The sequence below is a fragment of the Aspergillus multicolor genome (assembly GCF_047715735.1).
Source record: "Aspergillus multicolor strain CBS 133.54 unplaced genomic scaffold BDW74scaffold_24, whole genome shotgun sequence".
In the NCBI taxonomy this organism is placed as follows: domain Eukaryota; kingdom Fungi; phylum Ascomycota; class Eurotiomycetes; order Eurotiales; family Aspergillaceae; genus Aspergillus; species Aspergillus multicolor.
Window position 1 is genome coordinate 338,747 of NW_027395975.1, and position 27,869 is coordinate 366,615.

The 27,869-nt window shown below is 51.5% G+C and overlaps 12 protein-coding genes across 12 annotated transcripts; 9 read left to right on the top strand and 3 right to left on the bottom strand.

The window, feature by feature from the left end:
• Window positions 1-214: 214 nt before the first annotated feature.
• BDW74DRAFT_186907 (putative MFS allantoate transporter) lies at window positions 215-2,430 on the top strand (the record flags this gene model as incomplete). The annotated part of the gene is made up of 9 exons (XM_073731346.1): window positions 215-487; window positions 539-732; window positions 861-1,133; window positions 1,209-1,426; window positions 1,477-1,565; window positions 1,624-1,864; window positions 1,941-2,034; window positions 2,106-2,303; window positions 2,412-2,430. The coding sequence occupies 9 exons, from the start codon at window positions 215-217 to the stop codon at window positions 2,428-2,430; spliced, it is 1,599 nt and encodes a 532-aa protein (XP_073581127.1).
• A 926-nt stretch (window positions 2,431-3,356) lies between these two features.
• Window positions 3,357-4,515, top strand: BDW74DRAFT_169588 (uncharacterized protein; the record flags this gene model as incomplete). Its single annotated transcript, XM_073727013.1, has 2 exons — window positions 3,357-3,473; window positions 3,556-4,515. The coding sequence occupies 2 exons, from the start codon at window positions 3,357-3,359 to the stop codon at window positions 4,513-4,515; spliced, it is 1,077 nt and encodes a 358-aa protein (XP_073581128.1).
• Window positions 4,516-5,118: 603 nt separating this feature from the next.
• Window positions 5,119-6,925, top strand: BDW74DRAFT_63542 (aromatic alcohol reductase). Its single transcript, XM_073733344.1, has 5 exons — window positions 5,119-5,346; window positions 5,418-5,671; window positions 5,740-6,024; window positions 6,074-6,400; window positions 6,458-6,925. The coding sequence occupies exons 2-5, from the start codon at window positions 5,585-5,587 to the stop codon at window positions 6,836-6,838; spliced, it is 1,080 nt and encodes a 359-aa protein (XP_073581129.1). The 5' UTR covers window positions 5,119-5,346; window positions 5,418-5,584; the 3' UTR covers window positions 6,839-6,925.
• A 1,041-nt stretch (window positions 6,926-7,966) lies between these two features.
• BDW74DRAFT_180904 (putative amino acid permease) lies at window positions 7,967-8,953 on the top strand (the record flags this gene model as incomplete). The annotated part of the gene is made up of 1 exon (XM_073729862.1): window positions 7,967-8,953. The coding sequence occupies one exon, from the start codon at window positions 7,967-7,969 to the stop codon at window positions 8,951-8,953; it is 987 nt and encodes a 328-aa protein (XP_073581130.1).
• Window positions 8,954-9,916: 963 nt separating this feature from the next.
• Window positions 9,917-13,983, top strand: BDW74DRAFT_180905 (RNA dependent RNA polymerase; the record flags this gene model as incomplete). The annotated part of the gene is made up of 3 exons (XM_073729863.1): window positions 9,917-10,372; window positions 10,448-10,826; window positions 10,913-13,983. The coding sequence occupies 3 exons, from the start codon at window positions 9,917-9,919 to the stop codon at window positions 13,981-13,983; spliced, it is 3,906 nt and encodes a 1,301-aa protein (XP_073581131.1).
• A 485-nt stretch (window positions 13,984-14,468) lies between these two features.
• BDW74DRAFT_158492 (putative clock controled protein (Ccg-8)) lies at window positions 14,469-16,897 on the top strand. The gene is made up of 2 exons (XM_073725323.1): window positions 14,469-15,221; window positions 15,280-16,897. The coding sequence occupies exons 1-2, from the start codon at window positions 14,930-14,932 to the stop codon at window positions 16,488-16,490; spliced, it is 1,503 nt and encodes a 500-aa protein (XP_073581132.1). The 5' UTR covers window positions 14,469-14,929; the 3' UTR covers window positions 16,491-16,897.
• Window positions 16,898-16,903: 6 nt separating this feature from the next.
• BDW74DRAFT_158493 (uncharacterized protein) lies at window positions 16,904-17,423 on the bottom strand. Its single transcript, XM_073725324.1, has one exon. The coding sequence runs from the start codon at window positions 17,323-17,325 to the stop codon at window positions 16,951-16,953; it is 375 nt and encodes a 124-aa protein (XP_073581133.1). The 5' UTR covers window positions 17,326-17,423; the 3' UTR covers window positions 16,904-16,950.
• Window positions 17,424-18,005: 582 nt separating this feature from the next.
• Window positions 18,006-19,134, top strand: BDW74DRAFT_158495 (uncharacterized protein). Its single transcript, XM_073725325.1, has 2 exons — window positions 18,006-18,227; window positions 18,279-19,134. The coding sequence occupies exons 1-2, from the start codon at window positions 18,217-18,219 to the stop codon at window positions 18,790-18,792; spliced, it is 525 nt and encodes a 174-aa protein (XP_073581134.1). The 5' UTR covers window positions 18,006-18,216; the 3' UTR covers window positions 18,793-19,134.
• A 1,266-nt stretch (window positions 19,135-20,400) lies between these two features.
• On the top strand, window positions 20,401-23,034 carry BDW74DRAFT_186911 (uncharacterized protein; the record flags this gene model as incomplete). The annotated part of the gene is made up of 1 exon (XM_073731347.1): window positions 20,401-23,034. One exon carries the CDS (start codon window positions 20,401-20,403, stop codon window positions 22,921-22,923), a length of 2,523 nt encoding a protein of 840 aa, XP_073581135.1. The 3' UTR covers window positions 22,924-23,034.
• Window positions 23,034-24,314, bottom strand: BDW74DRAFT_63628 (Voldacs domain-containing protein). The gene is made up of 2 exons (XM_073733345.1): window positions 23,836-24,314; window positions 23,034-23,757 (listed from the first exon to the last, which is right to left on the bottom strand). The coding sequence occupies exons 1-2, from the start codon at window positions 24,111-24,113 to the stop codon at window positions 23,145-23,147; spliced, it is 891 nt and encodes a 296-aa protein (XP_073581136.1). The 5' UTR covers window positions 24,114-24,314; the 3' UTR covers window positions 23,034-23,144.
• A 255-nt stretch (window positions 24,315-24,569) lies between these two features.
• On the bottom strand, window positions 24,570-25,159 carry BDW74DRAFT_180911 (uncharacterized protein; the record flags this gene model as incomplete). Its single annotated transcript, XM_073729864.1, has 2 exons — window positions 24,570-25,090; window positions 25,141-25,159. 2 exons carry the CDS (start codon window positions 25,157-25,159, stop codon window positions 24,570-24,572), a joined length of 540 nt encoding a protein of 179 aa, XP_073581137.1.
• Window positions 25,160-25,814: 655 nt separating this feature from the next.
• BDW74DRAFT_169593 (serine/threonine-protein phosphatase 2B catalytic subunit) lies at window positions 25,815-27,610 on the top strand (the record flags this gene model as incomplete). The annotated part of the gene is made up of 4 exons (XM_073727014.1): window positions 25,815-25,932; window positions 26,007-26,338; window positions 26,384-26,641; window positions 26,693-27,610. The coding sequence occupies 4 exons, from the start codon at window positions 25,815-25,817 to the stop codon at window positions 27,608-27,610; spliced, it is 1,626 nt and encodes a 541-aa protein (XP_073581138.1).
• Window positions 27,611-27,869: the final 259 nt, after the last annotated feature.

Consider the following 27,869-nt stretch of genomic DNA (forward strand, 5'->3'; position numbering starts at 1 on the left):
CACCTTGGCTACATCCTACTGGCTACATGCGGGGAGAGTTTGTTGGAGTAGTGATAGGGTATCAATCAACTGATCGCCATAATGTCCGAGGCCAGCCCAACCTTATTCCCCGGTCCCAACAAAAGGATATATAAGCTGCCACTCCTCGGCTGTCCAGCTCGCTATCACTTCCCGAATCTGGCTCGAGTTGATATACTTGAGCAAGATAGAAAGGATGGGCATAGCATCGCGTCTCCAGTCGCGCGGCGGCTCCGACATCACCAAGGATAACAACAACACACCTACCACAAACCACGAGGAAGATGCCCCAGTCAAACCGGCCTTTACAAGTGGGAGAGAGGGCGATGTTGCGCAGGCGCTGTTCAGTAGCCCCGAAGAGCTCCATGAGGAGGTTGACCCTGCCGAGGCGCGGAGGGTGCTTTGGAAGATTGACTTGATGATTTTGCCGTATTTGGCTGTTTGTTATGCGTTCTTTTATATTGATAAGGTGTGCTTATCATTTTGGCTGCTAATGAGATGCTAATATGGTGATATGAAGACTACGCTGAGTTATGCGGCTATTTTCGGGATTAATGAGGACCTGAACCTTCATGGAACGCAGTACAGTTGGTTGAGTAGCATCTTCTACTTTGGTTTCCTCGCTTGGGCACTGGTATGCGCGACGATATTGATGATGTATAAAATGCTGACCACAATAGCCTACCAACCTCATGCTACAACGCTTTCCAATCGGTACGTATGCCATACTACACCACGTTTACGCAGATATTGACCATTCCCAGGGAAATATCTCGGCATTAACATCTTCATGTGGTACGCTCTCTTCCATGCAAACAATTAACCTTCACCACTAAGACCAGAGCCAGGGGCGTCTTTCTCATGATTCAGGCAGCGTGCCACAGCTTCGCGACGCTCGCTGTCCTCCGAGCCCTAGGAGGTGCCGCTGAAGCCTGCGCAGACCCAGCCTTCATGCTAATCACGAGTATGTGGTACACACGTCGCGAGCAACCTGTACGCATGGGTCTGTGGTACACAGCAAACGGCCTGGGGATTGCTCTCGGCGGTCTGCTGGGCTACGGAATCGGGAATATCAAGGGCGCACTTCCGTCGTGGAAATACGAGTTCATCCTCATGTAGGCCTGCCCCAGTCCTTCCATAGGTGTTCCGATGGAATTTGGGTATCTTGGGTTGTGCTGACAAGTGAGTAGTGGAGCGCTTTGCTCAGCCTGGGGCATCGTCATGTTCATCTTTCTCCCCGACTCGCCTGTTAACGCACCGGGTCTTACGCCACGAGAGCGCCGGTTTGCCGTTGAGCGGTTGAGAGAAAACCAGACTGGTATCGAGAACAAGCATCTCAAGCCTAGGCAGGTGCTCGAGGCGTTTACAGATTATAAGATGTATTTCTTCTTTGTGTTGGGTTGTGTTTGTACGTCTTCTGTACCGTATTGCGCGATACAAGACTGATTAGTGCCGCAGGCAACATCCCCAACGGCGGGATTTCGAACTTCGGAACGATCATCATCCAGGGCTTCGGATTCTCTACGCTCGTTACGACCCTAATGCAGGTACGCTCTTACTCCTATCCCCAAAACCAACCAAGCCAGACCGCTAATTCCAATGCAGATCCCCTACGGCGTCCTAATTGCCATCTCAATTCTAACCTGTGTATACCTGAATGACCGTTTCGAGAACCGCCGCTGCATCTTCGTGCTACTCTTCCTAGTCCCCAACTTGGCCGGGGCATTCGGACTGCGTTTTGTTCCCGGCGACCAGAAAGTCGGACGCCTGATCTGCTACTATCTCACGGGCCCGTATAATGCTGCTTTTGTCTTGATTCTTAGTATGCAGATTGCGAACACGGCTGGTATACTCTCTCCTAATCGAGATTGATTTTGTTGTGTGACTTGGGTCAGGGCTAATACGGTAATGCACCGGTACAGGACACACGAAGAAAGTCGTCACGAACGCCGTCCTCTTCCTGGGCTACTGCACGGGAAACATTGCCGGACCATTCTTCTATAAAGAGAGCCAGAAGTACATTCACCCTTTGCCCCCTTCCCTTCTGCCCCAATTAGGTTAGCGAAAGATACTCATTGAATGGATAGGCCTACCTACTCCCTCGGCATCTGGTCAATGATCGTCTCACACCTAATCGAAGCCGTGCTAATCAGCGCACTGGGCCTGCTACTACGCTGGGAAAACAAGAAGCGTGATCGGATCCAGAGCCAGATGGAGGGTGGTCTGGAGGGGCGGGACCTGGGCGCGACGGCGTTTCTGGATTTGACGGATCGGGAGAATTTGAAGTACGTTCTTTCCCCTATCCCTTTCTTTTCTTTTCTTCCCTTGCTGTTGTTTCTTTTTCTTTGTGTGGGATGGGTGTGTTGGAGAGTTGCTAATGTGGGCCACTGCAGTTTTCGGTATATTTATTAGAGGTTAGTTTGCATTGCTTGGATGGATGGATGGGTTGGGGTTAAGGGGGTGTGGCCTGGGAGGTGCGAGGAAGCGGTTTGTCCTGGTCACCATGTTTTTTTCGCAACTACACGAATCAGCCTGCTGAGTACGTGCATGGCTGTGTGGAGCTATGATGAGAATATGAATATGCGACGAAATAAATGAATGATTAGATAAATGGCTAGGCGTTATAAGACTACACAGAATCATCTACATCGGGAGAACAACTCCAAGATAATAAGACCAACTTTCGCCCAGCAAAACACCCGCGCTCGCCTAAAGTTTCTGGTTATTCGGGGCACAGTCCGTTTTGACATACTCAGAGTCAATACCCATACGAAATAACTGTAGTACCAAGCCGGCGAAAAGACGAGAGACCAAGACTTCGTTTCAGACACCAAGCCTGCCCTCATCTCCACCCCCAGCCGACGGCATATCTTGGCCCGGATCCCTATATCTAGCACTATAGTGAGTCCGAGACCTACCGGTCCTGTGGCCCACGTCGGGATGTGGAGGTGAGATGTCTGCACAGCGGGCTGCAGAAGCCTCACAGCCTCAAAGTAACAGGGATCCTGATCCCTCGGGTTTTCAACCCAGGTAAGCGAAGTCTGGGGTGCATGTGCAAGATGGTATAGTCGATTTGCGGAGAATAGCTAATCAGGAGGTGAATTCGCCGTCTTGATCCTGATTCCCCTCATGTCTTGTTAGCTCGCAATTGTCTCTGATGGACTCACGTTTCCGTGTCGAATGTGGTTTGAACCGCGGTCGTAATTAACGGTGATCTATGAGAACCGGTCAATATGCGCCTGAGTATGATCAGCCAAGGACGCATCCAACGACTTAAATAGCCCGTGGTCGTCTCATGAAAGAACAGCACATCAACATCTCGCACTGCAACAGTAGCAATGGCACGACTGATCTTCCCCTCTCTCCTTCTGCTAACTCTCTTCAACTTCACTGCCGGTCAGTATCTTGACTGGAGCACGTACGAAGCAAATGGCGTCAACCTCGGAGGGTGGCTCGTTCAAGAATCCGCCATCGACACGACTTGGTGGGCACAGTATTCCGAAGGCGCACCTGATGAATGGTGTCTGCGCTAACCAGGGTTCCTTATGCGGTCCCATCCTCGAACGCCGCTATGCGACTTGGATCACTCCCGCCGTCATCGACCAGCTGTACGAAGCCGGGGTAAACACACTCCGCATCCCGACGACCTATGCTGCGTGGATCGAGGTGCCGGGTTCGCAGTTGTATTCCGGAAACCAAGTCTCGTTCTTGAGGAACATTGCCACGTATGCCATCACAAGGTACGGCATGCATGTCATTATTGATGTTCATTCGCTCCCTGGCAGGGTAAATGGCATGCCTTTTGGTGAAGCTGAGGGGCATTTCGGATGGTTTAATAATCAGACGGCTTTAGAATACTCGCTCGATGTTGTGGACGCGGTAATCAGCTATGTTCAGGGTTCAGGGCACCCCGAATCATACACCATCGCACCAATCAACGAGCCAGTCGACAACCCAAACTTGTCGTTCTTTGGCACACCGCTCGCGTTGTCTGATGATGGAGCTGCGTGGATTCTGCGATACATACTTGCTGTGATAGCTAGGGTGGCGGCGGTCAATCCCCGTATCCCGGTCATGTTTCAAGGTAGCTTCCGGGGGGAAGCTTATTGGTCTCCGCGACTCCCAAGCGACGCAAATGTTGTGTTTGACGTGCACCATTATTATTTTGCCGGCAGGCGTACGACTAGTCAGAGCATCACAAGCTACAGCTGCTCCGACGCGGAAGAATCGCCAGGCGATGGCAAGTTTCCTGTATTTATCGGCGAGTGGTCGGTACAGGCCGAGTTTGACAACACGTTGGCCGGGCGGGAGCGTGCATTGAACACCGGGCTGTATGCGTTTGCGGCTCACACTCGGGGCAGTTCTTACTGGACAGCCAAGTTCTTCGGTAACGCCACCGTTGACGGTGAGGGTACGCAGGCGGATTATTGGAATTATCTGGCGTTCGCAGAGCAGGGCATGATCAGTCCTAGCGAGGGAGAGGATGAATGTTCTTAGTCCAGAGATGTCGTATTTCCCAGGTAGTGTCAACTCCGCTGTTTGACCTTGTTTTCTTTGCATACCCCAAGGAAGTGGCGTAGGCAACGTGTAGGCACTCCGCAATTCAACCCCAGATCGGCTCGAATTTTAGCATCTCCGTATCTGCGGGGGACTGCTGATCTGGTGAAAAGCCGACCTTTTAGGCTTGGAAGTTGGCAATTATAGAGCGCATGAGCCTGTGAGGGTACGAGCAGGACACGGTCAGGCATGAACGACAGCAGTCTGGCATCCGCGCAGGAGCGCGCACCATGGTAAGGAATGTGGACGACCATGGGAAGAGTGGGCTCCCCATACCAATGGCGTCACCGGTAGTCTCCGATGAGAAGATGTCGATTGACGAGGGCTCAGGCTCAATTTTGGGAACCCCGCCCTTTTGCTCCACGCGGTGAGGGAGATGAAGAGGAACACTGAGAGAGCAAAGGGAGGGTGGAGGGTCAGTCAGTAGGCGCTCGCTAGTCAGTGACGTAGTGCCACCGCTAAGGGAAGGCCAGAGGTACTTTCAGCGCCGAGCCACCACGGGCCGCCGGCGATCTCTCTCTGCAAAACTCTGCACAATCAGTCGTAAGATAGTCGAATAGCATGACTTTGTTGCGAGCTTCTTTGTCTCCTGATCTGATACCCATGGTGATTGCCTAGTATGCCTACGGAGGCCTCTGCACCGTGCCATGTCTCGTGGCCGCACTCATTCGCGGAGGGCGTCATCGCTCCCAGGAGCTTAGCATCCACAGTTGATCCACTGGCGACCACTTGTGATAGCAGAAAGAGTGGGTATCCCAGTGGCCATCCTCGGTGGGACGCTCGCTGCCCTTTATAACGTCGACTCTTCCCTGATTGATCCTTGATTCTGCCCTTTGTCACAGAAAACATCATTGTGAAGGAACCCGTTGGCGAGCCTGATTTTAACCCTTCGTCCGCCGCCTGCATTCTCTTCCGGACCTCTCTCACTCACCTCACAACTTCTCGCCCACGCCTACTCGTTTCTCTAATCTAATCGACGGACTCATTGCCGCTTTGGGAGATCATCATTATGTCACGGACAACCGTTCTGCTCATCGGAGCTGCGGGTGAGACCGGAGGTTCCATCGCAGCCGGACTTCTCGAGCACCCAACTTATGTAGGTCGTCACCGTTGGGCATACGTTGGCCGCGAAACGCGGATTTCTGACTTTTTGCCGCAATACAGGAAATTCACGCCCTCATCCGACCCCGTTCTGCTCAGAAACCCGCTGTTCTCGCCCTGCAGGACAAGGGCGTTCACATCCGCAAATGCGACCTGAAATCGTCAGAAGAGGAGCTCGAAAAGGCGCTTTCCGACATCGATGTCGTCATCAGCTGTGTCGGGTCGGCTGAACAGCAGGACCAGATTCCTATCGCCAATGCGGCGAAGAAGGCCGGTGTCAAGCGATTCATTCCCTGCGGTTTCATCACGGTTGCACCGCCAGGTGGGATTATGTGGCTGAGGGACGAGGTAATTCGCCAAGTACCGCAAATCCCGGCATTTAATGACAATCGTATAGAAAGAAGCAGTTTACAACCACATCAAGCAGCTCCGCCTTCCCTACACCATCATTGACATTGGCTGGTGGTACCAACTCTCCTACCCCCGACTCGAGTCCGGAAAGGTCGACTATGCCATGACAGCATCCAACAACGAAATCGTCGGAGACGGCAATACACCAATGGCTCTGACGGATTTGAGGGACATTGGACGCTACGTCGCTAGAATCATCGCCGACGACCGCACATTGAACAAGATGGTCTTCGCATACAACACAGTTCTGACACAGAATGAGATTTTCAATCTTCTAGAGGAGATCAGTCAGGAGCAGATTACTCGCAACTACGTAAGTGGAGTCCCGCCGGTCCCCCCAATCTGAGCCCCGCACTAACTTTGATATCAGATCTCGGAGGAGTTAGTCCAGAACAGAGTCCTTGCCGCCCGTCAGTCAAGCGAAACCTATCCTTTCGATCCCGTTAAATTCATTCCTCGATACCTCGCTGAATACCAGCTTTCTTGGGGCATTCGTGGTGACAACACTCCGGAATATGCCAAGTACCTTGGCTACCAGTTGGCTAAGGAACTATACCCTGATTTCCAGCCCATCGATTTCAAGGACTACCTTACCGAAGTCTACAAGGGAACAGCGAAGGGAATCTACACGGACCGTACCATTTCCAAGGCTCAGCAGCGCATGTTCCCTCGGAGCGAGTCCACCGATTCGCTACAGGGACGATTCTTCCCCAGAACCGAGTCCAGCGACTCTCTCTACATGTCCCGATAGACCACATTTGTTGCAAATGCAGGAACATTTCACGAATATCACGAGACTTGTCAACGGGTCTCAGCACTTGTTTTCAAATATAGAACGATTTACTTTCTGAAGGCTTCTTGATGCTTTGCTGTTTATTTGGCCACCCGTCTCTTAGAATGCGGCGTTCCGGACATGTACGAGGTCTAAGAGATCTTTATATACCTGTGGTATTCTTCCTTTCTTTGGTCAGTAGATATATGCAATAGGGATTATACATATCGTCTTTCACTCATCATTGACTTTGGCTCACCTTGCACGAGTTTCAGTTTGAATATCTCGGTAACCCACGAGGAAGGTTCACGAGCCTCAGGTAAATAGGTCACCGGGCGAAGAGTCTCCCAAAAAGGAAGGCACTCGCTATGGCGTAACCTCCGGCCTCAACACTCAACACTCAACACTTCCAGGATTATATCATTTCTACGAACTTAGAATGTCACTATCACTTTACACCTATACAGATTTCAGCCAGATATGTCACAAGCGGAGGCATCCAGCGGTTCGCCAGATTTGCACCAAGAAAACACTCCAGAGGCAACGGAGTCGACGCAAAGCCAGCATTCGTACCAGCTCAATCCAGATGCTGGCCTCAAGCCGTATCAGATCACGCTCATAAGTTTGCCTTACCCACCGCTGGGAACCCTAGATCTAGAACACTAATCATCAAAGCTGTCGGAGGGGCAGTCAATTCCGGTTTGTTGATAGGATTGGGGGATGCTCTGTCACGGTTAGTGCTCCTCTCACAAAAAGAAAGTTGAGTCCTAACCAAGCATTGCAGATCCGGGGTAAATCCTTCGTCGAGATACACTCCGCGCGCTAATTCCACCAGCCAGCCTCAATCCTGATCTCCTACACCTTTGTCGGCTTCATAGTTTTCATCGTCCTTTCTGCACTCGGCGAGGTGGCTTCTTTTTCACGAGAACCGACCACCTTACACAGTCAAGCAAAACAATTTTGCGGTCCATCATTGGGTTTCACGCTAGGATGGATGTAAGCTTGCTCTATCTTCCTCAATATATTTTGGACTGACGAGCAAACGCCTGGGGCAGATATTGGCTGAAATACATGATGGTTATAATCAATCAGATTACTGCAGGCATTATGGTTCTGTCCTTCTGGACTAAACTCGAAGCTTGGCAGGAGATCGCCTACGTTACGGTTTTTCTTTGCGTCATATTCAGCATGAACTACTGGAGTGGCCGATTCCTTGGTCGTTATGAAGTCCTGATCTCGTCTTTCAAAATCGTCATAGTGCTAGGACTCATGGTTTTGTCGATCGTCATCGCCTTCGGCGGCGGTCCAACCCACAAAAAGGGCTTTCGTTATTGGAGAAGACCCGGTGCGTTTGCAAATGAGGAGGACAGGACCGCTTTGGGGGTGTTTCGCGCCATATTCAGAACATTCCCTGCAACGACACTATCTTATCTGGGAACTGAACTCATAGGAATGGCCGTGCTGCACACGCGAGACTCTCGAAAGGCTGCAGCCCGAGCAATCCAGCAAACATTCTATCGCATCCTGACCTTTAACCTTGTCATTGTCACGCTGCTAGGAATGGCAATTCCTTACGACGAGGACGTGCTGGAGCTGTCCATATACACCTCCAAGCGCAAGGCTATGGCATTTGTTGTAGCTGTCCAGATGGCTCATGTGACCGTGCTGCCAGATATACTAAACGGCTGTATTCTTGTATTCGTTGTCTCCTCGGCGAGTAGAGCGCTCTGCATGGCAACCAGGATTATTCGTGAGCTCTCGTTTGAAAAGAATGCTCCTCGCTTTCTCCGCCGCGCCAACAAGCGAGGTGTGCCAGTGCACGCCTTGGGTGTAAGTTTCGCGCCAGCATTTCTGGGGTTTCTGAACCTCCTCAGTACCTCCGGGCGTCTTTGGGCCTATCTCGTGAATCTTGTAACTATGTTCAGCATTTTGACGTGGATCTCGATTCTCATCGTCCATATATCATTTGGGCACTTTCGAAAAACTCATCAAATCACTCCTGAAGACGTCCCGTTCAAAGCTCCGTTTTGGTATCCTAGGATCGTGGGTCGCTCTTGTGCTCTGCCTCTCCATACCCCTCATGCGGGCAATTGAGTTGTCGGACACCAACTTCTACAGCAAAGGGTTGGATGTTGGGGCTTTCGTCACATCATTCCTTGGCATACCCCTATATTTTGCTCTAGTCCTAGGGTACAAGGTTGTATACAGACGAAGGAGACACCGTGCTCGCATGAAGGCAGGCGCATTGCCCACAAGAGTGCGAAGCCTCGACACTGAAACAGACGGTGCAGGACTGGGCCGAACAACGACCAGAGAAAAGGCACTATGGAGGGGTCGGATCATCTCTGTGTGGTTGTTATGAGATGTGGTCCGGGATTCTATTGACTGTCGATGCTGCAGGTGCCAGCCTGATGTTTGAGAGCTGCACTGCAGTTACAGCATGGCCACTCGCAGGCCGCATCAGATGACCTTATGGTAGCAGATAACGGCAACTATACCTTGAACAACACGAGCCGACAATCAATGCTCGCTTGATGATTATCGTCATTGGCTCACATACTGAATATTATGTATTTATATATATTGAATGAGTAGGTGGAATGAGAAAAGGTCTTGGTTGACAGCCTCAGCGTCAAAAGCACCAACGGGATCCTCTTAGTGCGGGCCAACCTGCACTGCTGCTCGCTTCCCCTCTTCTCTTTCAATCTTCATGATGCTTTTTCCTGATCAAAGTCCTTTTCCTCGATTCTCTCTCTTTCGCCTTTTTTTCCTCTCTCTCAATCCAGTCCCAATGCGACAGCCATGACGTGCAACCCATAATTGCGACGTTGACATTGTGTTTACACTCTCGGGAGCCCCGCCAAAGCTACCACCAAAACAAACCAACTCCATGGCGACCATATCCATCACTTTCTTGGAAAACAACACCAATTAGACCAGCATCGTTACGCAAGACATCCTAATCTATCGAATGATCCATTTATATCCTATCTGTGTGATTTTTATTCACAGAGAGAAGAGAAAAAATAGACGAAAGACGAGAAATGCTTCCACAACATGCCCACAACCACCACACCAACACCCCACACTCCCAAATCCGGCCAGTCCTTCACACACATCATCGAAACCCTCAACGACCAATTCTCCCTTGAGATCCCCAACCCGCGCGTCTTCTCCCCAGGCCAAAATAAAACGCTATTCCAGACAGTCCCATGGCGCATCTACAACGGGCTCAAACGGCTCTATTACCACAAACAAGTCGACCTAAATAAACTGCTCAATAATTTCGACGAATGGGTTTGTTCGCGGAATGCCAATGATACCGTTGCGATTTTGGCGAGGACGCAGCGCGGTGCGTCTGCGCCGCTGAGGGCGACCATTGCGATTACAGAGAAGGAGGAGCGCTTGGCGTATCTTGCGAAGTTGGTTGCGGACGAGCTCTATCTTTTGGATAATAGGTTTTACCCCGCGGTTCGGGAGGGTTCTGCGCCTGCCCCTGCAACTGTGGTGAAGGTGAGAGGGAACTCGAATTCGAGCTCGTACTTGGGCGGGAATTCGGACGCCAATGGCACTGCGAAAAAGAATTAGGACCGCTCGCCGGAGAGGCCGTTGAAAAGGAGGCTATCTGCCAGTGTTAGTGGTGAGGAATCCCACTCATCGGATGAGTTCCATACGGCGCCGAATTCGCCGGTTAAAGGTTTCAATGCTGATGGGGTAGACTCGTTTGATGATGATAACTATGTCTATGAATCGAATGCGCAGCAGGTGGCTAAGAAGAAGACTGCGGGAATCCTGAAGAACGGCGCGTCAAGCTCGAGCTTTGTGGACCGGTTGACTGAGGCATCCGGGAGGTCCACGCGGTATGATGCTGTGACTGCTGCGCAGAATCGTGCCAATTACAGCTTTACAACGTTCACTGCTACTGCGGATGCGCCGCATCTTATCTGCTGGATTCTCGGATTGGAGGGTTTCAGAAATCCTTCGATACGACGGTTACCTTTGCTACAGAGCAGTTCACTGACTCGGGCTCGACGTACGATGACTCTGTCGTAGCGCATATGCTGAGCGAACAGGCAACAATTCCCTTTACGTCTACCGGGGGTTCATACGAAGTGCCTCGCTATTCGGCCGAAGGGGAGATTGTGACAGCGCTTCTCCGGGACGGGCCATTCTCTCTTGACCATACCCTGCCCGGCACGATTCCCCTTCTGTATCGCTATGAACTGGAAAGGATAGGCAGGACTTGGAATGTTCCTTTGAACCGCATGTTGGCCGGGGATAGCATCTCTTTGCGATATGATGAATTTTGGAAATGGATCGAGAGGCATGGTCAGCGAGACGGGAAGCCAATGCCTGAAAAGCCTACTCGTAAGGCCTGGGAAGCCGCTGCTGGAGGGACTTTCAGAATAGACAAGCATTCTGAAGTAGTTGTCCTCACAGGAGATCTTGACTGGTGCGACAAATCCGAGCCGGGCGTGCTCAAGTTGACCCTAAAGCCCTTAAAAGCAGAAAGGTCATGTCGCTTCCATCGTCGTTTCGGATCTGACCGTTTCCTCAGTCTGACCCTGCCTGCACCAAGCAGACCTCCAACCCACCTTCGGCTTCCCAAAAACCCTGCGCTCCTGCGTGAAAGCATCGCCTTATGGCTGGCTCAGAACACGCATCAATGCATAGGGAGAACATGGAGGCTCTTTTACGTGGAGGAAGTAAAGCAAAAGCGGAAAATTCGAGCCGAGCCAAAATTCAGAGTCGAGTTCTTCGCTGTCGATGGCATTGACTTTGTAGGCCGTTTTAACCCATCATTCGATGATACATCACATCGAACCTCCGCAAAAAGCGAGGCTGCAGGCAGCCACACTCCAATGTCTTTGGCGTCCCTCCTGGAATGGCATTTATCGCCACAGGCAAACAAGAACCAGACTAATCTCAAGTTGTTCCAAAGAATGTCTCTTGGCCTCTCCAAGACGTACGCCACAATTGCTCTGAGACCAAAACAGGTTTTTTATCTGCGAGATGAACCGAATCACGCTGTCATGAACGACGGGTGTGCTTTAATGTCTCGAAAGCTTGCCAATTTGATTTGTGATGTGCTTGGAATTGCCGGTAATACCCCAAGCGCTTTCCAGGGGAGAATTGCCGGCGCCAAAGGGCTATGGATGGTCGACGCCCACCAGTCGCAAATTGCAACCGATGATGATATCTGGATTCAGATTTCCGATTCACAGTTGAAGATACATCCCCATCCTCGCGAATGGAAGGGGCCAATAGATGATGAGAAGCTGACTTTTGAGGTTGTCAAGTGGTCCAAACCTCCACATCCCGTAGATCTGAACATCCAACTTCTAGCAATCTTGGACCATGGAGGCCATGTTAAGGATTATGTTGCCGATCTTGCTCGGAAAGGTATCCAGGCCGTGGCGGGAGATTTTGAAGAGGTCCTCAAATCTAACAGCCCAGTCCTCTGCCGCAGTCTTGCACAAAAGATACGGCCCACCTCGGATGCCGTCGCGGGAAACATGATGCAGCAGAGTATGAGACGCTTGGAGCAGTGGGTGACGGACGACGTTGAGACCATTGTCCGATTCTCCGAAGCCGGCTTTGCGCCCCGAGACTTTTACCCACTTCGAAAACGTCTCGGACGGAGCCTGAGGGATCTGCTGGCGCGATATGTAGAGGAGCTGCGCATAGGAGTGCCACTATCCACATATGCCTTTTGCATTGCTGACCCCTATGGGGTGCTGAAGGAAGATGAAGTGCATTTTGGCCTTTCCAATAACTGGCGAGACGATCATGGCCAATTTGAAGACAATTTGTTAGATGGTATAGATGTCCTTGTTGGGCGTCTTCCAGCTCATCTTCCCTCAGATATTCAGCGCCGACGGGTGGTTTGGAAGCCTCAGCTTCGTCACTTTAAGGATGTCATAGTATTTCCCACGACAGGGGGTCATCCATTAGCAGATATGCTATCGGGCGGCGACTATGACGGTGACAGGCCATGGATCTGCTGGGATCAGCACATCGTTCGGAGCTTTCACAACTCGCAACCACCCAGCGGGACCGAGAACTACCCACCGGAGTATTTCGGTCTCCACAAGCATTCTGTCCCGATGGAGCGTATCCAGTCAATGGACGAATTTCTCGAGAGTTCGTTTGCCTTCAACCTGACATTGTCCAACCTGGGGCGATGCACAGTGGAGCACGAAAAACTGTCATATGATGAATCAATCGACTCGGCGCATGCCAAAGAGCTTTCTATCCTCCTCAGCCACCTCGTCGACGGGCGTAAAGCCGGTGTGCATTTGTCTGAGGATGCTTGGCAGAAATATCGCAAAAAAATCAGTCCACGGGTACGGGAATTGCCGGCGTATAAAAACCCTGAACGCAAACCTCGTCGAAGCAACATTATTGATTATATTCGATTTGTGGTTTCTCGTGATGCACGAAACGACGTGTTGACCAAGTTGCAGAAGGCTTTTCCTCAGGAAGAAAATTGTCATACTAGGGATCCGGATCTTGTCCAGCCGTGGAACGATGTTTGCGAGAAGGCGAAGGTAGAGAATGTCAAAATCGAAAAAGTGAAGAATCAGCAGCGCAACAATGACGAATCATTGTCATTGTATGCAGCTATGAAGGCAATCGCTTATGAGATTGACAACTTGCAACGCAGGTGGAACGATTCCATTAGCAGATGCGGCGGCTCGTTCTCACCTCAGGCCGATGAGGCAGCGGAGAAAGCTCGAGCAATGCGCCCTCCAGATAAAGGGAATCACCCAATCATCCACGTTTGGAGGCATAGTCAATCAGCGTGGCTCGAGCTGCTAGCTTCGTACGCGTACAGGAAAGCACCATCGTCGAGTTTTGTCCTCCATGCATTCGGTGAATATCTGTGCCAGATCAAGGGCAGAACGGTGTCGTCGAGGACTGTGACACATGAGATCCTTGCCTGTTTTCGGGTTAATAAGAAGGTCATTACTCGCCTGCAGGTTCAGGGCGGGGCTGAGGAAGAAGAGAACGACGGAGACGAATATGAAGGTCATGAAGCTATTGAGGCCATGCTGTACGGAACATCAACGACAGGTGTTGGCGGATATTACGATCCTGATGATCAGACGTCTGTAGAGTGATAGTTTTGGATACCCCTAGCCTCTCAATGATTGCAATGTAAATAGAAGAGTCGTGTTACACGTGATCGAATAGCTCCTTCCCCTTTGAATCTCAAATCTTGATCACATGCAAGTCCCGCCCGATTGAGTTTCCACCAGCTAGTCCCAATCGAGAAAAAGGCACAGAGCTGGGGCTGAGGACAAAGGAAAATGGTCCCAAGATCCAAGTTCCTAACAAATGGGCTGACTGGAAACTTTGGAGCAGAGAAGCTCGTGAATGGCGCTCTTGGAGGAAGAATCTCATTATGCTGCAGATTCGCCCCCCAAATGCCGAGCAGCGAGTGGTGAGTGGTCAGTGGTGAGTGGTCGGTTGTGGTTCTCCGAGCTTAGCATGTGATGTCAGATGCTGGTGGCTGCCAACCACACCCAACAGAAATAGTTCAGATTGTTTGCTTCGAGTCTAAGAAAGATGTGACAAGGATATTCTGGTCAGTCAACTCATGGCGCTTAGATTTGCTCTGGGCATTTTCCGGAGGGGGTCGGGGTTTGTAGCGTACTAGTAAAGAACTGGGGGCGTTGGTAATCTCACGATGATAACCTCCTAACTAGTACTTTTGCACGATCGTCTGTTTTCTACTCCGGAGTACAGTAGAGCAGGAGGCCAGCTCGGTCTTGACTTCCTCCCAACAAAAGGGTCATTTATCTTCATTCTCATGACTGGAATCACTTACTTGCCGTTTTCCGGCTCTTCTGCTGGGCGTGTCCCGTAAAAACTCCATCTTCACGTGAAAAGCTGCCAATTCCATCTCGCCTCATCAACCGTCCAGTCAACGGCCCAGTCAGTCCTTCATTCACGAGCAAGTCCAGCAAACCCCCATTGATTACTCCGACGCTACCACCCCCTCCTGATTCTAATCCAACTCATACTACTGTCTTTCCCTTATTCGACCTTCGCTGCTGGGCCGCTATGGACCGTAGCTCAGACGGCATCGCTAGCCTAAACTCCCACCTTTCTTCAGTCACAGTTCGAGACGCCACCGCGAATCCTCCTACCTCTGTGACGACGACTAATAGTTATTCTGACCACCCGTCTCCAACGCCGCGCGCTCCCTTTTCCCATCCTTCAAAACCGCAACATGTGTCCGCCATAATGGAGCCGGACAATATAACCGTGGCTGAGGACCGCTCTCGTCGCGCCACCAGCGTCCTATCTATGGACGACCTCGAGGCTGCTCAGGCACTTGAAGGGCTCCGAACAGGTGCTTTTCATACTTTAAACTGGTCAAAGTGGCTTCCATGCTAACTCTCATTCCATAGACTTTGGCGCATCTCCCAGAGCTTCGCAGCAGACCGCCGCATCGCCCGATCCCAAATCGCAAGAACCGATCCTCTCATTGTTAACGTCCACCCACCCTCTGATATCCTCTGCGATCAACGGCTCGGTAGCCGCATATACGTCATCTAAATCATACTCCCCTCGTTTCAAGACCGGTGCAGAATTTATCGAGCGGAACATTGGCTCGCCGGTAGCCAGCACCGTTCATACTGTTGGCCGCAAAACAGGCGTCGAAGACAGCTTACGCTGGGCGCTACAGAGACACGCTTCCAACTCGTCAGAGTCTGGGCGATCAAAGCGCCGCAAGGTCAACGGCAACAGCAACAGCAATCCTGCCGACCGAGATCTAGAAATTGGCTTGAGCACAATGGATGCGAATAATCCGCCGGAAACCCCAGACCTCTACCTCAACGAGTCTCTACCTCCGTACGACGACCACAAGTCTCCCAACTATGAGGAGGTTGGTAGGGAAGGCTCTCCTCGTCAGTCCACATGGCAAAGCCGATTGATGATCTCGACTTCCGGGCTGGGTGTTGCCATGAGCGAGGAATCGCTCAAGAGTTTGCAATACTGCTTGACTTGGCTGAGGTGGGCCAATGGCAGGTTAGGCAAGTCCATCGTGGCTTTGCAGGAGTCTCTGAAAGAGTGGGAGTCTCTACCGCAGAAGAACGGAGAAGCGGCCAATGGCCAGGCTTCCAGCCAGACTTTGCTGTCTCAGCGCATCCAAGCACTCAAGCAAGATGTGTTAGCTACCCTGAAGCAGGTAGTAGATGTCGTCTCCAAGTACGCCGGTGGTGCGCTCCCGGAGAATGCGCGCAATCTGGTCCGCCGCCATCTTACGTCGCTACCGCAGCGATTCCGGATTGCGTCGACCGCGGTCCCTGCGCCAGACGGAGCTGGCCCGTCTTCCGAGCCCTCCAGCAGCGCCCGCCGGATTCTGGTGCTTGCCCAGGAAGGCTTGGATATGATGTCGCAGGTCAGCGGTGTCGTCAACGAAACCCTTGTCAGTGCTGAGCACTGGTGCGAGCGGCTAGGCCGCAAGCGTCGGGGCAGCAAGAACGCTGATGCTAAAAATGCTGACGCAAAGGACCCTGAAACTCAGCCAGTAGCGCAGGAATATCCTGCTGACATCAAACAGCCTGTCGCTGACGTCCATCAAGATACCCCCATGACTGGGCTGGAGCAGGTGTAGGCCTCCTAGTCGGAATGTACTTTTTTAACACTCAAAATCACAACACTGGCAGACGCCCGCCGTTTGGCATCTTTCTTACATTCATTCGTCTAGTTCGTCTTTTGATCACCAACAATATCTTACAGCATATGTTCTACCATCGTTCACCTTTCCTTCCAGGTACGAAAAGAATTACCCTTGTTTTGGTTACGATCTTTGCTCGGACAGTATAAAGTGGCCAAAGACCTGGTGATTTGTGATCTGTCATTATCATTCATGTTGGTCCCCTACGCTACACCTTGGTACCCTTCTAGTCAATTGCATTGGCTCGTATGGAGTGTATAATGGACTTTCTTAAATTTTTCCCGCATGCATTCTAAACATATCTTAATCTCTATCCGACAGGAATTTAGTCAATTTGTATCGCCCCTCTCCTCTCCTCAATATTAGCCTTCTTCCCTCCATGCTCCAACACCCACCTTCACTGTCTAACCTCGATCCCCTCCCAAACCCACTCAATCACCAGCCCTCCCATTTCGGCTAACGCATGCAGGCACTCATGGTAAGACTTCTTATACTGCGCCAGCACGGAGTCATTGAACGCTGTTTCCGGTTGTTGGGTGTTGCCCAAGATGGACTTGTATCCCGGGTCGTAGAAGGAGGATGCGTTGGTTCCGTGGAAGATGGAGGGCGTTATGTTGCTCAGGTGGGATTTGTAGCTTTGGGCGTTGGCGCAGGTGGGCGTGTAGTCGTTCGATTCGTAGAATATGTGGAGGAGTCTTTGTAGATAGGCTCTCGGGGTGAGGGCGATGATGAGGACGATTAGGGTCAGGGTGATGATCAGTGTGAGCATCATGGTTGCTATGAGTCCGGTGTCTGGATTGGGTTCTTGGGTCTGGGATGTAGAGTTGAAATGGATTGGAAGGAGGAAGGCAGGAGAGTTTAGGGCTCTATATAGGCAAGGGAAGGATACGAACGGACAAAGGCGATTGTGGAATACAAAAGTTTCCCTTGAGACGATCTTTCATTGTCCAAACGCCTTTGGCAGAGTTATAGCGGGATTGAGTTGGCTCTCTGCTTTGTTCTCTTTGTGCTATGTATATGGCATCTATGTTTATGCGCGTAAGGCAGATGCGCAAGGTATATGCCATTGCTTAGTCGTGTATGCGTCTCAGCAAGCAATGCCTTTTGCCAATTCACCCACTTGTTCTGTGTTGAACACCCACAATCACAATAGACAATGGACCTCTGCAAACGGTGAGATCCATTGATTCTACAAACGAGCCACGCAGGTATCCTTCGCCTATCCATCATCAAGACTTCATCTATCTAACTACTCTCTAGATTACCATCAGCAGAAGATCTGAGCTAGATCAACGCATTCAACACAAACACAAACACTGACTACACCACAAGCAACAAGACCACAGTCGTAACCATGACCGGAATCCAGTACCATGCGCTTCCCTCTGAGATAGAGCTGGAACTCCAGGCTCAGGCTCAGATGCAGCATCAGTCCCAGTCTCAGTTTCGGCAGTTCCCCTTCGCGAACTTCTTCTGGGTCTGTCTGGCTCTCTCGCTCCTCTTCGTTCTGGCCTTCTGGCTTAAGCCTATTGTCAAGGGATGCCAGCATCTCATTCGTCGCGTTGTCTTGCACTGGGAGATACCCTTCTATAGACGGGTCCGTGAAGATGGAGGTGCTGGTGCGGATGCAGACGATGAAAGATCTGAGCCTGGAACTGGGTATATGAACACTTCGTACGTATCTCACCTCATACTAAACAAGACTCAGCACTAACCATTCCTCAGAGCCACCCGCCAGCAGCCTCTTCTATCCCCATGCAGAGCTCTCAATGCCGACAAATACAAGTACTCCCACATCAGCAAGAACGGCCAGAACAGTAACAAAGACACCAGCACCGGCACCGACCAAAGCGAAGACGGCGTCACCCTTACCCCCTCAAGACGCGTCAATCCCACAACCGGCCTCATGGGATATGTCCTTAGGCCTAAGTCTCGGCCGGACTATTCTGCGATGCTAAGACCTGAGAATGAAGAGGCCATCTACACTGATTCTTCGGATGGAGAAGAGGATGCCTTTACTGATAGACCTCTGCTCGCATCTTCGCCTATCGACGGGGACCACGAAGGCCATGCAGAAGAACATGGCAAGGCAGATGCCGAGCCAGAGGAAAATGCGAAATCGGGCCAGGGATCAGCGCAAAACTGGAGTCTTTTTGAGCTCGCGGCTAGAGGTTTGGAGATGTTGCACCAGCACGATACTCATGGAGCTGAGAACGGAGGCGAGGCCAACACTAACTGAGAGTTCGGAACGCCTAAGCCTGGATCACTTGGGGATGGGCTGCTTTGAAGCACCTGAAAAGCTGGCCGTATCTGGGTTGACGCTATGTGATGGGTTTCGTGACGAGCAGGGGAGTGCAATTTATGGTATCAGACTTGTTTTCTTGCTTGGTTACTAATTGGTGGTTGGGATTTTGTGCGTGAACGCTCTACCCGCGATAAGTCAACAGTCTTTGGTCTCTTCTATTTCGACTCTTGCGGCTTGGCAATGATTCTGTGGATTTCTGAGGTTTGTAATGCAAGACTGCTGCTTGACCAGGGGGAGAGTTAAGGTTTTGATATGTTGACATTGGGGGTGCCTCGGGGATTCCGGATAGCAAAAAAGTATCGGAGAATAGTCCGCGGCTCATTTCTGTTGATTCTAGCTTATCTATCGAAATGCCAATTCAATGTCTTTTGAAGTACCCATCAGAGCCAAGGCATCGGACTCTTCATGTTCAGAGACCCGCACTTTGTTCTCTTGATTTCGAGGATTCTCGAGAGGCGCGATTCTATGGAGCAAATCAGCACGTAGGTAGCGTTTGAAAGATACAACAATCATGGGAATGATGGTAAATTAGTTCTGGCCTGGCTTGCGGTGGAGGATGACGCCCCCCGTACGCAGTCCCAGCTTCGGCAGATAGGGGCTTGTAGTCTTTCCAGCCGCTGTTATGAAGCACCTATCTGGGTTATTAAACAGATTCCGTATTTTGAAGTCACATCAGCTATACAATTATTCAGCCAACGCAGTTGATAGTATCAAGCAGGCAGCTGGGGCTGGGGGCATTAAGAAACCTCGGCTCGGATTGATGTTTCTCCGAATGCGTGCTACTTCCCAATCAGGAAACCACCTCTTTCCCCCGGAGCCACCTTCTATCAACCACAACTCTCTAGCTAGCCTGCCCTTTACAGGCCAAAATCGACCCGTATGAACTAATATATGTAGGTCGTTTCTCTACAGGTTTCCCACTGAGCGGGCTATTCTACTTGATAGTCCTGCTCGACGGTGCGAACATGGCCACAAGGGCACTTCATCAGCGCCTGGGTTGGTCATTTTAAACTCAACTTCTATCTAACAAATAGAGACAAATTCTAAGAGGCGATGGGACTGAAGATATCACAGATCATGATGCTTATGTGCTAACAATTAGACTTATGTATGCTTGACCAAGTATGCTCCGAGCGCTTCCCTGTCAGCTAGCTGTCCACTTACAATACGGCTTCCCACTCCAAATTCAAGGTCAGCATATTTTGATACATGCCATTCAAAACCAGTTTAGATAATTACCGGTTTTCTCAAGGGAGGATGATATCGCATTCCTCGCGCCTTGGGGCGCAATGTGGGCACATTCCTCTGCATCTTCCACAACAAACGCCATCGCCCACCTTGAGATGGTTCACCCGCTGTCACCACCATGCTCGTGTCCGTCTCTTACTCCTAAGCTTACGCTTGGCCGAACGCTGCAATAGTACGGCATCGGCATCTCTCGAACGCCCAGGGTTCGGCACGATTCGGCCAAAGGATAATTCGCAACCGGGGTAGCCCTATCAGGTTGACTAGTTGCCACTATCACAGGGGTGTACCGGCATCATGATAGCACTGACAACGGCCGTCGCGATAGCAGTTACATGCTCGGTTATCTTCATGGTTTCCGCAGTAGTGATTACTATCATCTGGGTCAAGATTCGCCAGGAACGAAAGTCGCTTGCGCTGATACGGACACCACACAGACCTTACGCCCATAGACTCTCAACTTTTCCCGCCGAAACATATACCGAATTGTCGCGCGAAGAAGGTTCCGCGCTGAGGCAGTATGGACAGCTTCCATATGGTAGACCAACCGAATGGGGTCTACTGGCCTCGAGGGAAAGTCTCGATCAATCTTCAGGCGACAAGTCACCGATCCAGCTGCTGAAAAAGACGCGGAGCTTCTCCCCCAAACACTCTTTATCTTCGAAATCAAAGCGGCAATCCAAAAACACAGCGACGCTTGGCTCCTTGACGACGTTAGCAGAAGCTTCCGAAGGGCCCCATGCTCAAGTGTCAGTTTCGAAAGAGAACTTGATCGTTTCAGCTGTTGATGGGGTCCTGGAACTTCCAGCGGAGACAACACCCAGGCAAACACCGGAACGGGAGGATATTCAGCCAAACACGGGCAATACCATCCGTCCTGTCTCGGGTGGGTGGCCATTGCTTCAGCAAAAAGAACGTTCCAATGCGCTTTTCCCTGTTTTCGAGGATCACCCTGAAGGTGCTGACCCTAAAGGGTCTCGGATCCGAGGTGGCAGCATCACATCGCAAACTCCTGGAATGGCGCCAGATCAGCCCGTTCCACCCCCTCCTTGTGCATATCCGCCGAACCGTTTCCGTTTGTCGAAGAATGACTCTTTTCGATACTCATCCGTCAGCCTTGAAACAGCAGATAGCTCAATCCTAAATGACAGTCGAAGAACATCCGCAAACATCGATAGCAGCCTTATATCCCCTGCGTTGCCGCCCTGCCCTACCTTTGCCCCATTCAGTGCGAATGACGTTGGCAAGAAATATAATCGCAGAAGCTTCGGGGCCAACGCGGCTCCTTTTATCTTCCCCCCTAACTCTCCCGCGCGCAAAGGGCAAAGAGTGGACTCCGAGCGTTCTCCTCCTCGCCGCAGCCTGACTGCATGCAGCCCTACTCGTTCATCAGAGCGGATTAGCCCCCCACCCAGGCGAAGTGAATCGTTGTCCGCCAGACAGTCCCTGAACAATACTTCCAGTCCCTACCTTGATTTGGATCATATTCCTCCACTAAATACAAGAGGCCGCAACAGCGGCTTGGTGCCGCATTTTAGTCAGATGCAGCGACACTCAATGCATGGCAGTACACGGAGAGACAATGACCCTTTCTATAACGGGACAGCCGCTTCGCAAAGTCTTACATGGAACCCACACAGTACAGGGAGGCGAGCAAGCAGCTTTCAGCCACACGAAACATCGTCTCAGGCCACGAACAGTCACCCGAAGCCACCATTGGCATCTGCTATGAAAAGCAGTGGACATCGGAAAGGACACAGGCGACAAAACTGCGTACGAATCTCCATCCATCCACCTATTACATTTACCGGTCCTGCGTTTTCCCCCATGGTTGAGGAACCGGAGGAGGCTGAAGAGCTGGATATTCGCCGGTCTGAGCTATCCGATCTGACAATATCAAACGTCTCGCGTAACTCCAGTGTTTCCGTCATGTCTACCGCAAACAGAAACAGTTTCCAGGATGCCCAAACAGACCGGCCCATCTCACGAATTATTGAGATGCCCAGTGACATGCGGATAGAGTCTTCTGGCAGTCCGGTAAAAAAGAAGAAAAAGCTCACACAGCCAAATTCGACTACTGGAACAGAGAAAGTACTTCCCGAGATTCTCACAAGTCTACCAATAAGCACAGACAAAGGTAGCCTCTCTCAGACTCCGTCGCCAGAGCGAAACCCATCTATCTGGAAGGTGCCATACCAAGCCTCACCCACGGCGCTAGAGAATCCTCCAACTCCTAGAAGTCCTCGCCGGTCAGCAGTTATGGGGCCTCGCATTCAGCCCAAGCCCGCTCGCAACAGCTATCAATCACTGATTCCTTCGGATAATACCACCAAAACGGCCTCGCCTTCTTCAACACGTCCTACTCGCAATAACACCGTGAAGAATACTAGCGAAAAGCATACTTTCTCCCTGCGACGAGTCAAAAGTGAAGCCAAAGAGCAAACACCACCACGTGGCCAAACTCAATCTGGAAAACGAGCTAGCCACTATACTACCAGCACCTTATCTAATACCGCTCAGCCTAAGGTTGCGGGAGCCCAAGTCAGCGCCATAGTTCCGACCTGGGAAGACCTAAGCAAGAACGATGCACAAAAGACGCCGCGACGACCAACCGTTTCCCTCGTCTATGACCCTCCTAACCTAACCGACAAGACCGGCTCATCTCCGCAACGCAGTCAGGCTGAGAAAATGGCGCGCATGTCGAGCTATCGGAACTTCAAGCACGGCTGCACGACGCCAGCGCGAAAGACTGTGGGCCTGGGGATTGGTGCAGCTACTCCAGGAAGTCTGTACGACGGAGATGGGTTTTTAAAAGAGTAATCAAGCCTGGATTCGAGGATGCTTAGATTTCGGCTTGGCAGCGTTTCTATCATTATTCCCCCGGTTGAGTTTGAACCCCTAAGGAGCATTGTAGCTACGGTAGCTAGTAATTTATAAGACCTCTCTCAAACCTGGATATTCATAAGGTCCCAATCAGAACATCTATATTTTGCGGCATCGTAGGCCATTGCTTTTTGCCCTGCCAACGGTTAATTGATAAATCAATCAATCCGCCTCCACTTCGTCTCATCTCCATCCGCTCCAGCCCTCCCATCAGCACCCTGCTCTTCCGCCTCCTCACTTCTGCCCCTCACAGTTCCCGCGCCGGGCCCCAGCCCACTCCCCATCCCGGGGAAGCTCGGCCCATCTCCCTCCCCAATCCAATTCCCCTCCTCATCAAAGAACTCATGCATATTTTCAGCCGTAATCCACCCGGAGCTCCCGTCAACCGGAGGCGGCAGACCACCATCCTCACCAGAGCCCGGAAAGACAAGCCCCGAAGCAAACACGCCGGCATCATGCTCCTCCTCTTCAACGGGGTCAGGGTGGAGGTTCGCGCACGCCGAAACAGCGTCGTAGAGTTTCTGGATCTCGCTCTCTTCGCCTTCGGATGGTGTTGCTGTGGGCGGGACAATCGTCACTGTAAGACTCTCCTCCTCATCGGATTCTTGCGGGAAGGAGGATGCCGTCGCGGCATTTGTGATGTGCATGTAGAGGCCTTGGACTTCGGCGGTTTGAGCAGGGAGTTTCAAGCGCTGGATTGCGTGCAGCGAAATGGAGCGGTAGGGGATTGAGAGGCCTGTTGAGGTGGCCGTGCTATAGAGGAAGAATTTACTGCGGGAATTGATTATATTAGCTTGACCATCCACTGATTGAGGGCTTGTTAGAAGAGTAGGGTGTTGCGAAATATACTCCGACGTAACCCAGAGGTCCAGGCCCTCCACCACAACCTCTTTCTCATTTTCTTCGTCGGCATTCTCCGCTGAGGATCCGTTAACGCCGGTATCTGCGAGCCGGAGCGCATTCAGCTCCCGCGTTGAGGAGATGTCGTGCTCGGTCGCGACGAGTTTGCATTGCGAGGCCTTGTAGTAGAGGATTGTGGGGCCGTGGAAGGATTCGGGCGTGCGCGATTGGAAGTCGTCGATGGATATGAAGGACGATTCGGCTGGGGGTATTGAGAGGTTCTCCATGCTGGCGTTCTGGGTGTGGGAGTTGTGAAATCGGAAGGTTGGGAGGGTTGTAAAGAGTTGATGCTTGCGGAGCGGAAAAGTTGATGAGCAGTGGGAGGAAGCTTGGGCCGGCCGGCGGAGATTTGGCGGGGAGCGGAGCCGCCCATCTAGGCTCCTAGTAACCTTATGCTACGTACTCTAAAATAGTTGCGAATGGACTTTTGGTCTGTTCATGAGCGAATTACGATGATTGACTGAGTGTCGATGGAAGGAGGTGCCTCATCATATAAAGCGTAATCTGCGCCGTCCATGGACTTTCTGTAGAACATATCCATGAGTAGCTAACATTAGCTATCGAGCAGCTCCAATGTAGCTGTTACCGGCGTGTTTTTTGCTGTACAAAGTATTAGGATCGAGTTTGGAAGCACTCTGCTGGATCAAACAAACACATTATCGTAATCTACCTGCCTATACCCATCACTTCAAGTCAAGCCCTCCAAACGCTCTATCTATTTCTTCGCCTTCATTCCGCGGGGCTATAGACGGCAACTCTGCAGCTGCAGAGTCCGACTCCGCGTTGTCCAATAAGCTCTGGCTTGGCTGACTTGAAGAGCGTCGATGCGACGCATTACTTGGCTGCAGGAGCTTCTCGTCGCGATCAAGCCAGCCAGGGGCTACGCGGCGTTTCTCTGCGAGCTCTCGCGCGGATATCGACTCGTGCCATTGCTTAATCGCCTGATCGGCGTCTGTCTTTTCCTTGCGTAAGTGCTGCTCGAGAGCCTTGCACGAGGCGAGGATGTCCTCTGGCGATGCAGCGTGCTCGCCGCTGGCTGAGATGACGTAGCGGGTTTTGGCGTCTGGGTTGCTTGGGTCAACGGTGACCGATGGTGGTAGCTTTGATGGAACGGACTTGTAGGTGTAGGGGAGGGTGACTGTTGTGGGGAGGTTGATGAATGGGGAGACGGTTAATGGGACCTGGGCGAGGAGTGGATGGGGGCCTGCTTGCGTTAGGTCGGGGGTTGGGGTGTGCGGGGAGAGTTGCACGTACGGTATGATTCGTACATCATGCTGAGGGCTAGGGAGAGAAGAAGATTATAGGTAACCACCAGAAGCTGGGGGTTGATGGAGCCTTGGACGGAAGTTGAGGTTGTTTAAGTAGATGTTCCCCACGCCGACAGATGTGACGATATGTATTAGCGAGCAGATGTATGGGGTAGTATACAAGGTAGGATTCAGGGTCCTATACTTTTTGAGATAAAACTAGTCTGCCTGCTATGGCACAAGTGCTGCCTTAGATCTAAATTCCACTTCGGACATATAATGGCTGATTAAGTCTGCTAGCCTGCTATGCTAGCATCTCAGCTCCAGCGTTGATCGGTCTCTAAGTAATCTCCATCCCCTCAAATTCTTCTCACCTTCCTTTTCACCACATTTCGCATCTCCCTAATCATAACCCCAGTCATTGAACGGAACATGGTTCCTTAGCGACCATCGCGTGATAAACAAAAGAAACCTGTTCCTGACCCGACTCTCGCCCGGCCTGTCTCTGCCTCTGTCGTGTGTTCGAAAATCCGCCGCGCTTAACCCCACCGCCGCCAACCCAACATCCCTCCCCTTTTTCGACTTTCACCTCCCCGCCCGGTTCGCCTCGCCTCGGTCTACCCACGAGGAGTCTAGGTTATAGCGATTTGTCTTGCTTGAGATCCCTCACCATTGTCCAAGATGGATCGGAATCTGGCGCGCGCTGTGGCCGATAAGCAGCCGGTCCCGGAGATTGACTTCACCCTGCATGTCATGGAAGATGGCAGCCAGGTGTCCACCCTAGAACGTGTTGTCAAAGGTGCGTACTAGAAACCCAATTTTCGGTCGTCCCGCTCGCAGGTCAACCGCATACTAAACAATGCTTTTACATAGAGGTGCAAGCACCAGCCCTGAACACTCCATCAGACGACCAGTTCTGGGACCCTGAAGACCCACAGAAGCCAAACCTGCAGTTTCTCAAGCAACACTTTTATCGGGAGGGTCGCCTTACTGAGGACCAGGCGCTATGGATCATACATGCGGGTACTCAAATATTGAAGTCGGAGCCCAACCTGCTGGAGATGGATGCTCCCATAACTGTGTGCGGTGATGTTCACGGGCAGTACTACGATTTGATGAAGCTTTTTGAAGTGGGAGGGGACCCCTCTGAGACGCGGTATCTATTCTTGGGTGACTACGTTGATCGAGGTTACTTCAGTATTGAGGTGAGTCCTCCGATTTCATCAATTTGACTTGTCTGACCTCTCCAGTGTGTTCTTTATCTTTGGGCACTGAAGATCTGGTATCCCAACACGCTTTGGCTGCTCCGCGGAAACCATGAATGCCGACACTTGACGGATTATTTCACTTTCAAGCTGGAATGTAAGCATAAGTATAGCGAGCGCATCTATGAAGCCTGCATTGAGTCGTTTTGCGCGCTGCCGCTGGCGGCGGTCATGAACAAGCAGTTCCTCTGCATTCACGGAGGTCTCAGTCCCGAATTGCATACCTTGGAAGACATCAAAACGGTATGTTGAAATCAGGAGACGCCCCAGCATCGCCCAAGCTAACCTGCGCAGATTGATCGATTCAGAGAACCCCCGACTCATGGGCTTATGTGCGATATCCTCTGGGCCGATCCTTTGGAGGACTTTGGCCAAGAAAAGACCGGTGACTACTTCATCCACAACAGCGTCCGAGGATGCTCATACTTTTTCTCATACCCCGCCGCGTGTGCTTTCCTCGAGAAGAACAACCTGCTCTCGGTCATCCGAGCTCACGAAGCTCAGGATGCGGGCTACCGCATGTACCGCAAGACCCGTACTACAGGGTTCCCTAGTGTCATGACCATCTTCAGCGCACCGAACTACCTGGATGTATACAACAACAAAGCCGCCGTTCTGAAGTACGAGAACAACGTCATGAACATCCGACAATTCAACTGCACCCCTCACCCTTACTGGCTACCGAACTTTATGGATGTCTTCACCTGGTCCCTACCGTTCGTTGGTGAGAAGATCACCGACATGCTCATTGCCATCCTCAATACCTGCTCCAAGGAGGAGCTTGAAGATGAGACGCCCTCAACCATTTCACCCGCCGAGCCTTCTCCGCCAGTACCGATGGATACGGCAGATACAGAAAGTACGGAGTTCAAGCGACGAGCCATTAAGAACAAGATCCTTGCCATTGGTCGTCTGTCTCGCGTGTTCCAGGTGCTACGTGAGGAGTCTGAACGTGTTACCGAGCTCAAGACCGCGGCTGGAGGCCGACTACCGGCTGGTACTCTGATGCTGGGAGCGGAGGGAATCAAGCAGGCTATCACCAACTTTGAAGACGCCCGCAAGGTTGATTTGCAGAACGAACGTCTTCCTCCGTCTCACGACGAGGTTGTTCGACGAAGCGAGGAGGAAAGACGCATTGCGCTTGACCGCGCTCAGCACGAAGCCGACAATGATGCTGGCCTCGCCACAGTTGCCAGACGGATTAGCATGTAAGTCTTTCTGTCTTCATCTTGATGGTAAGTGCTAACGAATGTTAGGTCCGCCGGATCAGGCAAATCTCGCCGACAACGGGACGGCAGTCGGGATTAGGAAACATGACTACGAAAATTGGATATCAAGCCCGACTTGGTCTATGCCATCTATAGACGTCATCTGACACGAAATAACCCTTGATCGTTGTAGTCTGTTGACTCCGGACTTGTATAGAAACCCCGTCCGCTGGACAGGGTCGGGGAACTAGGGTATCTGCCTA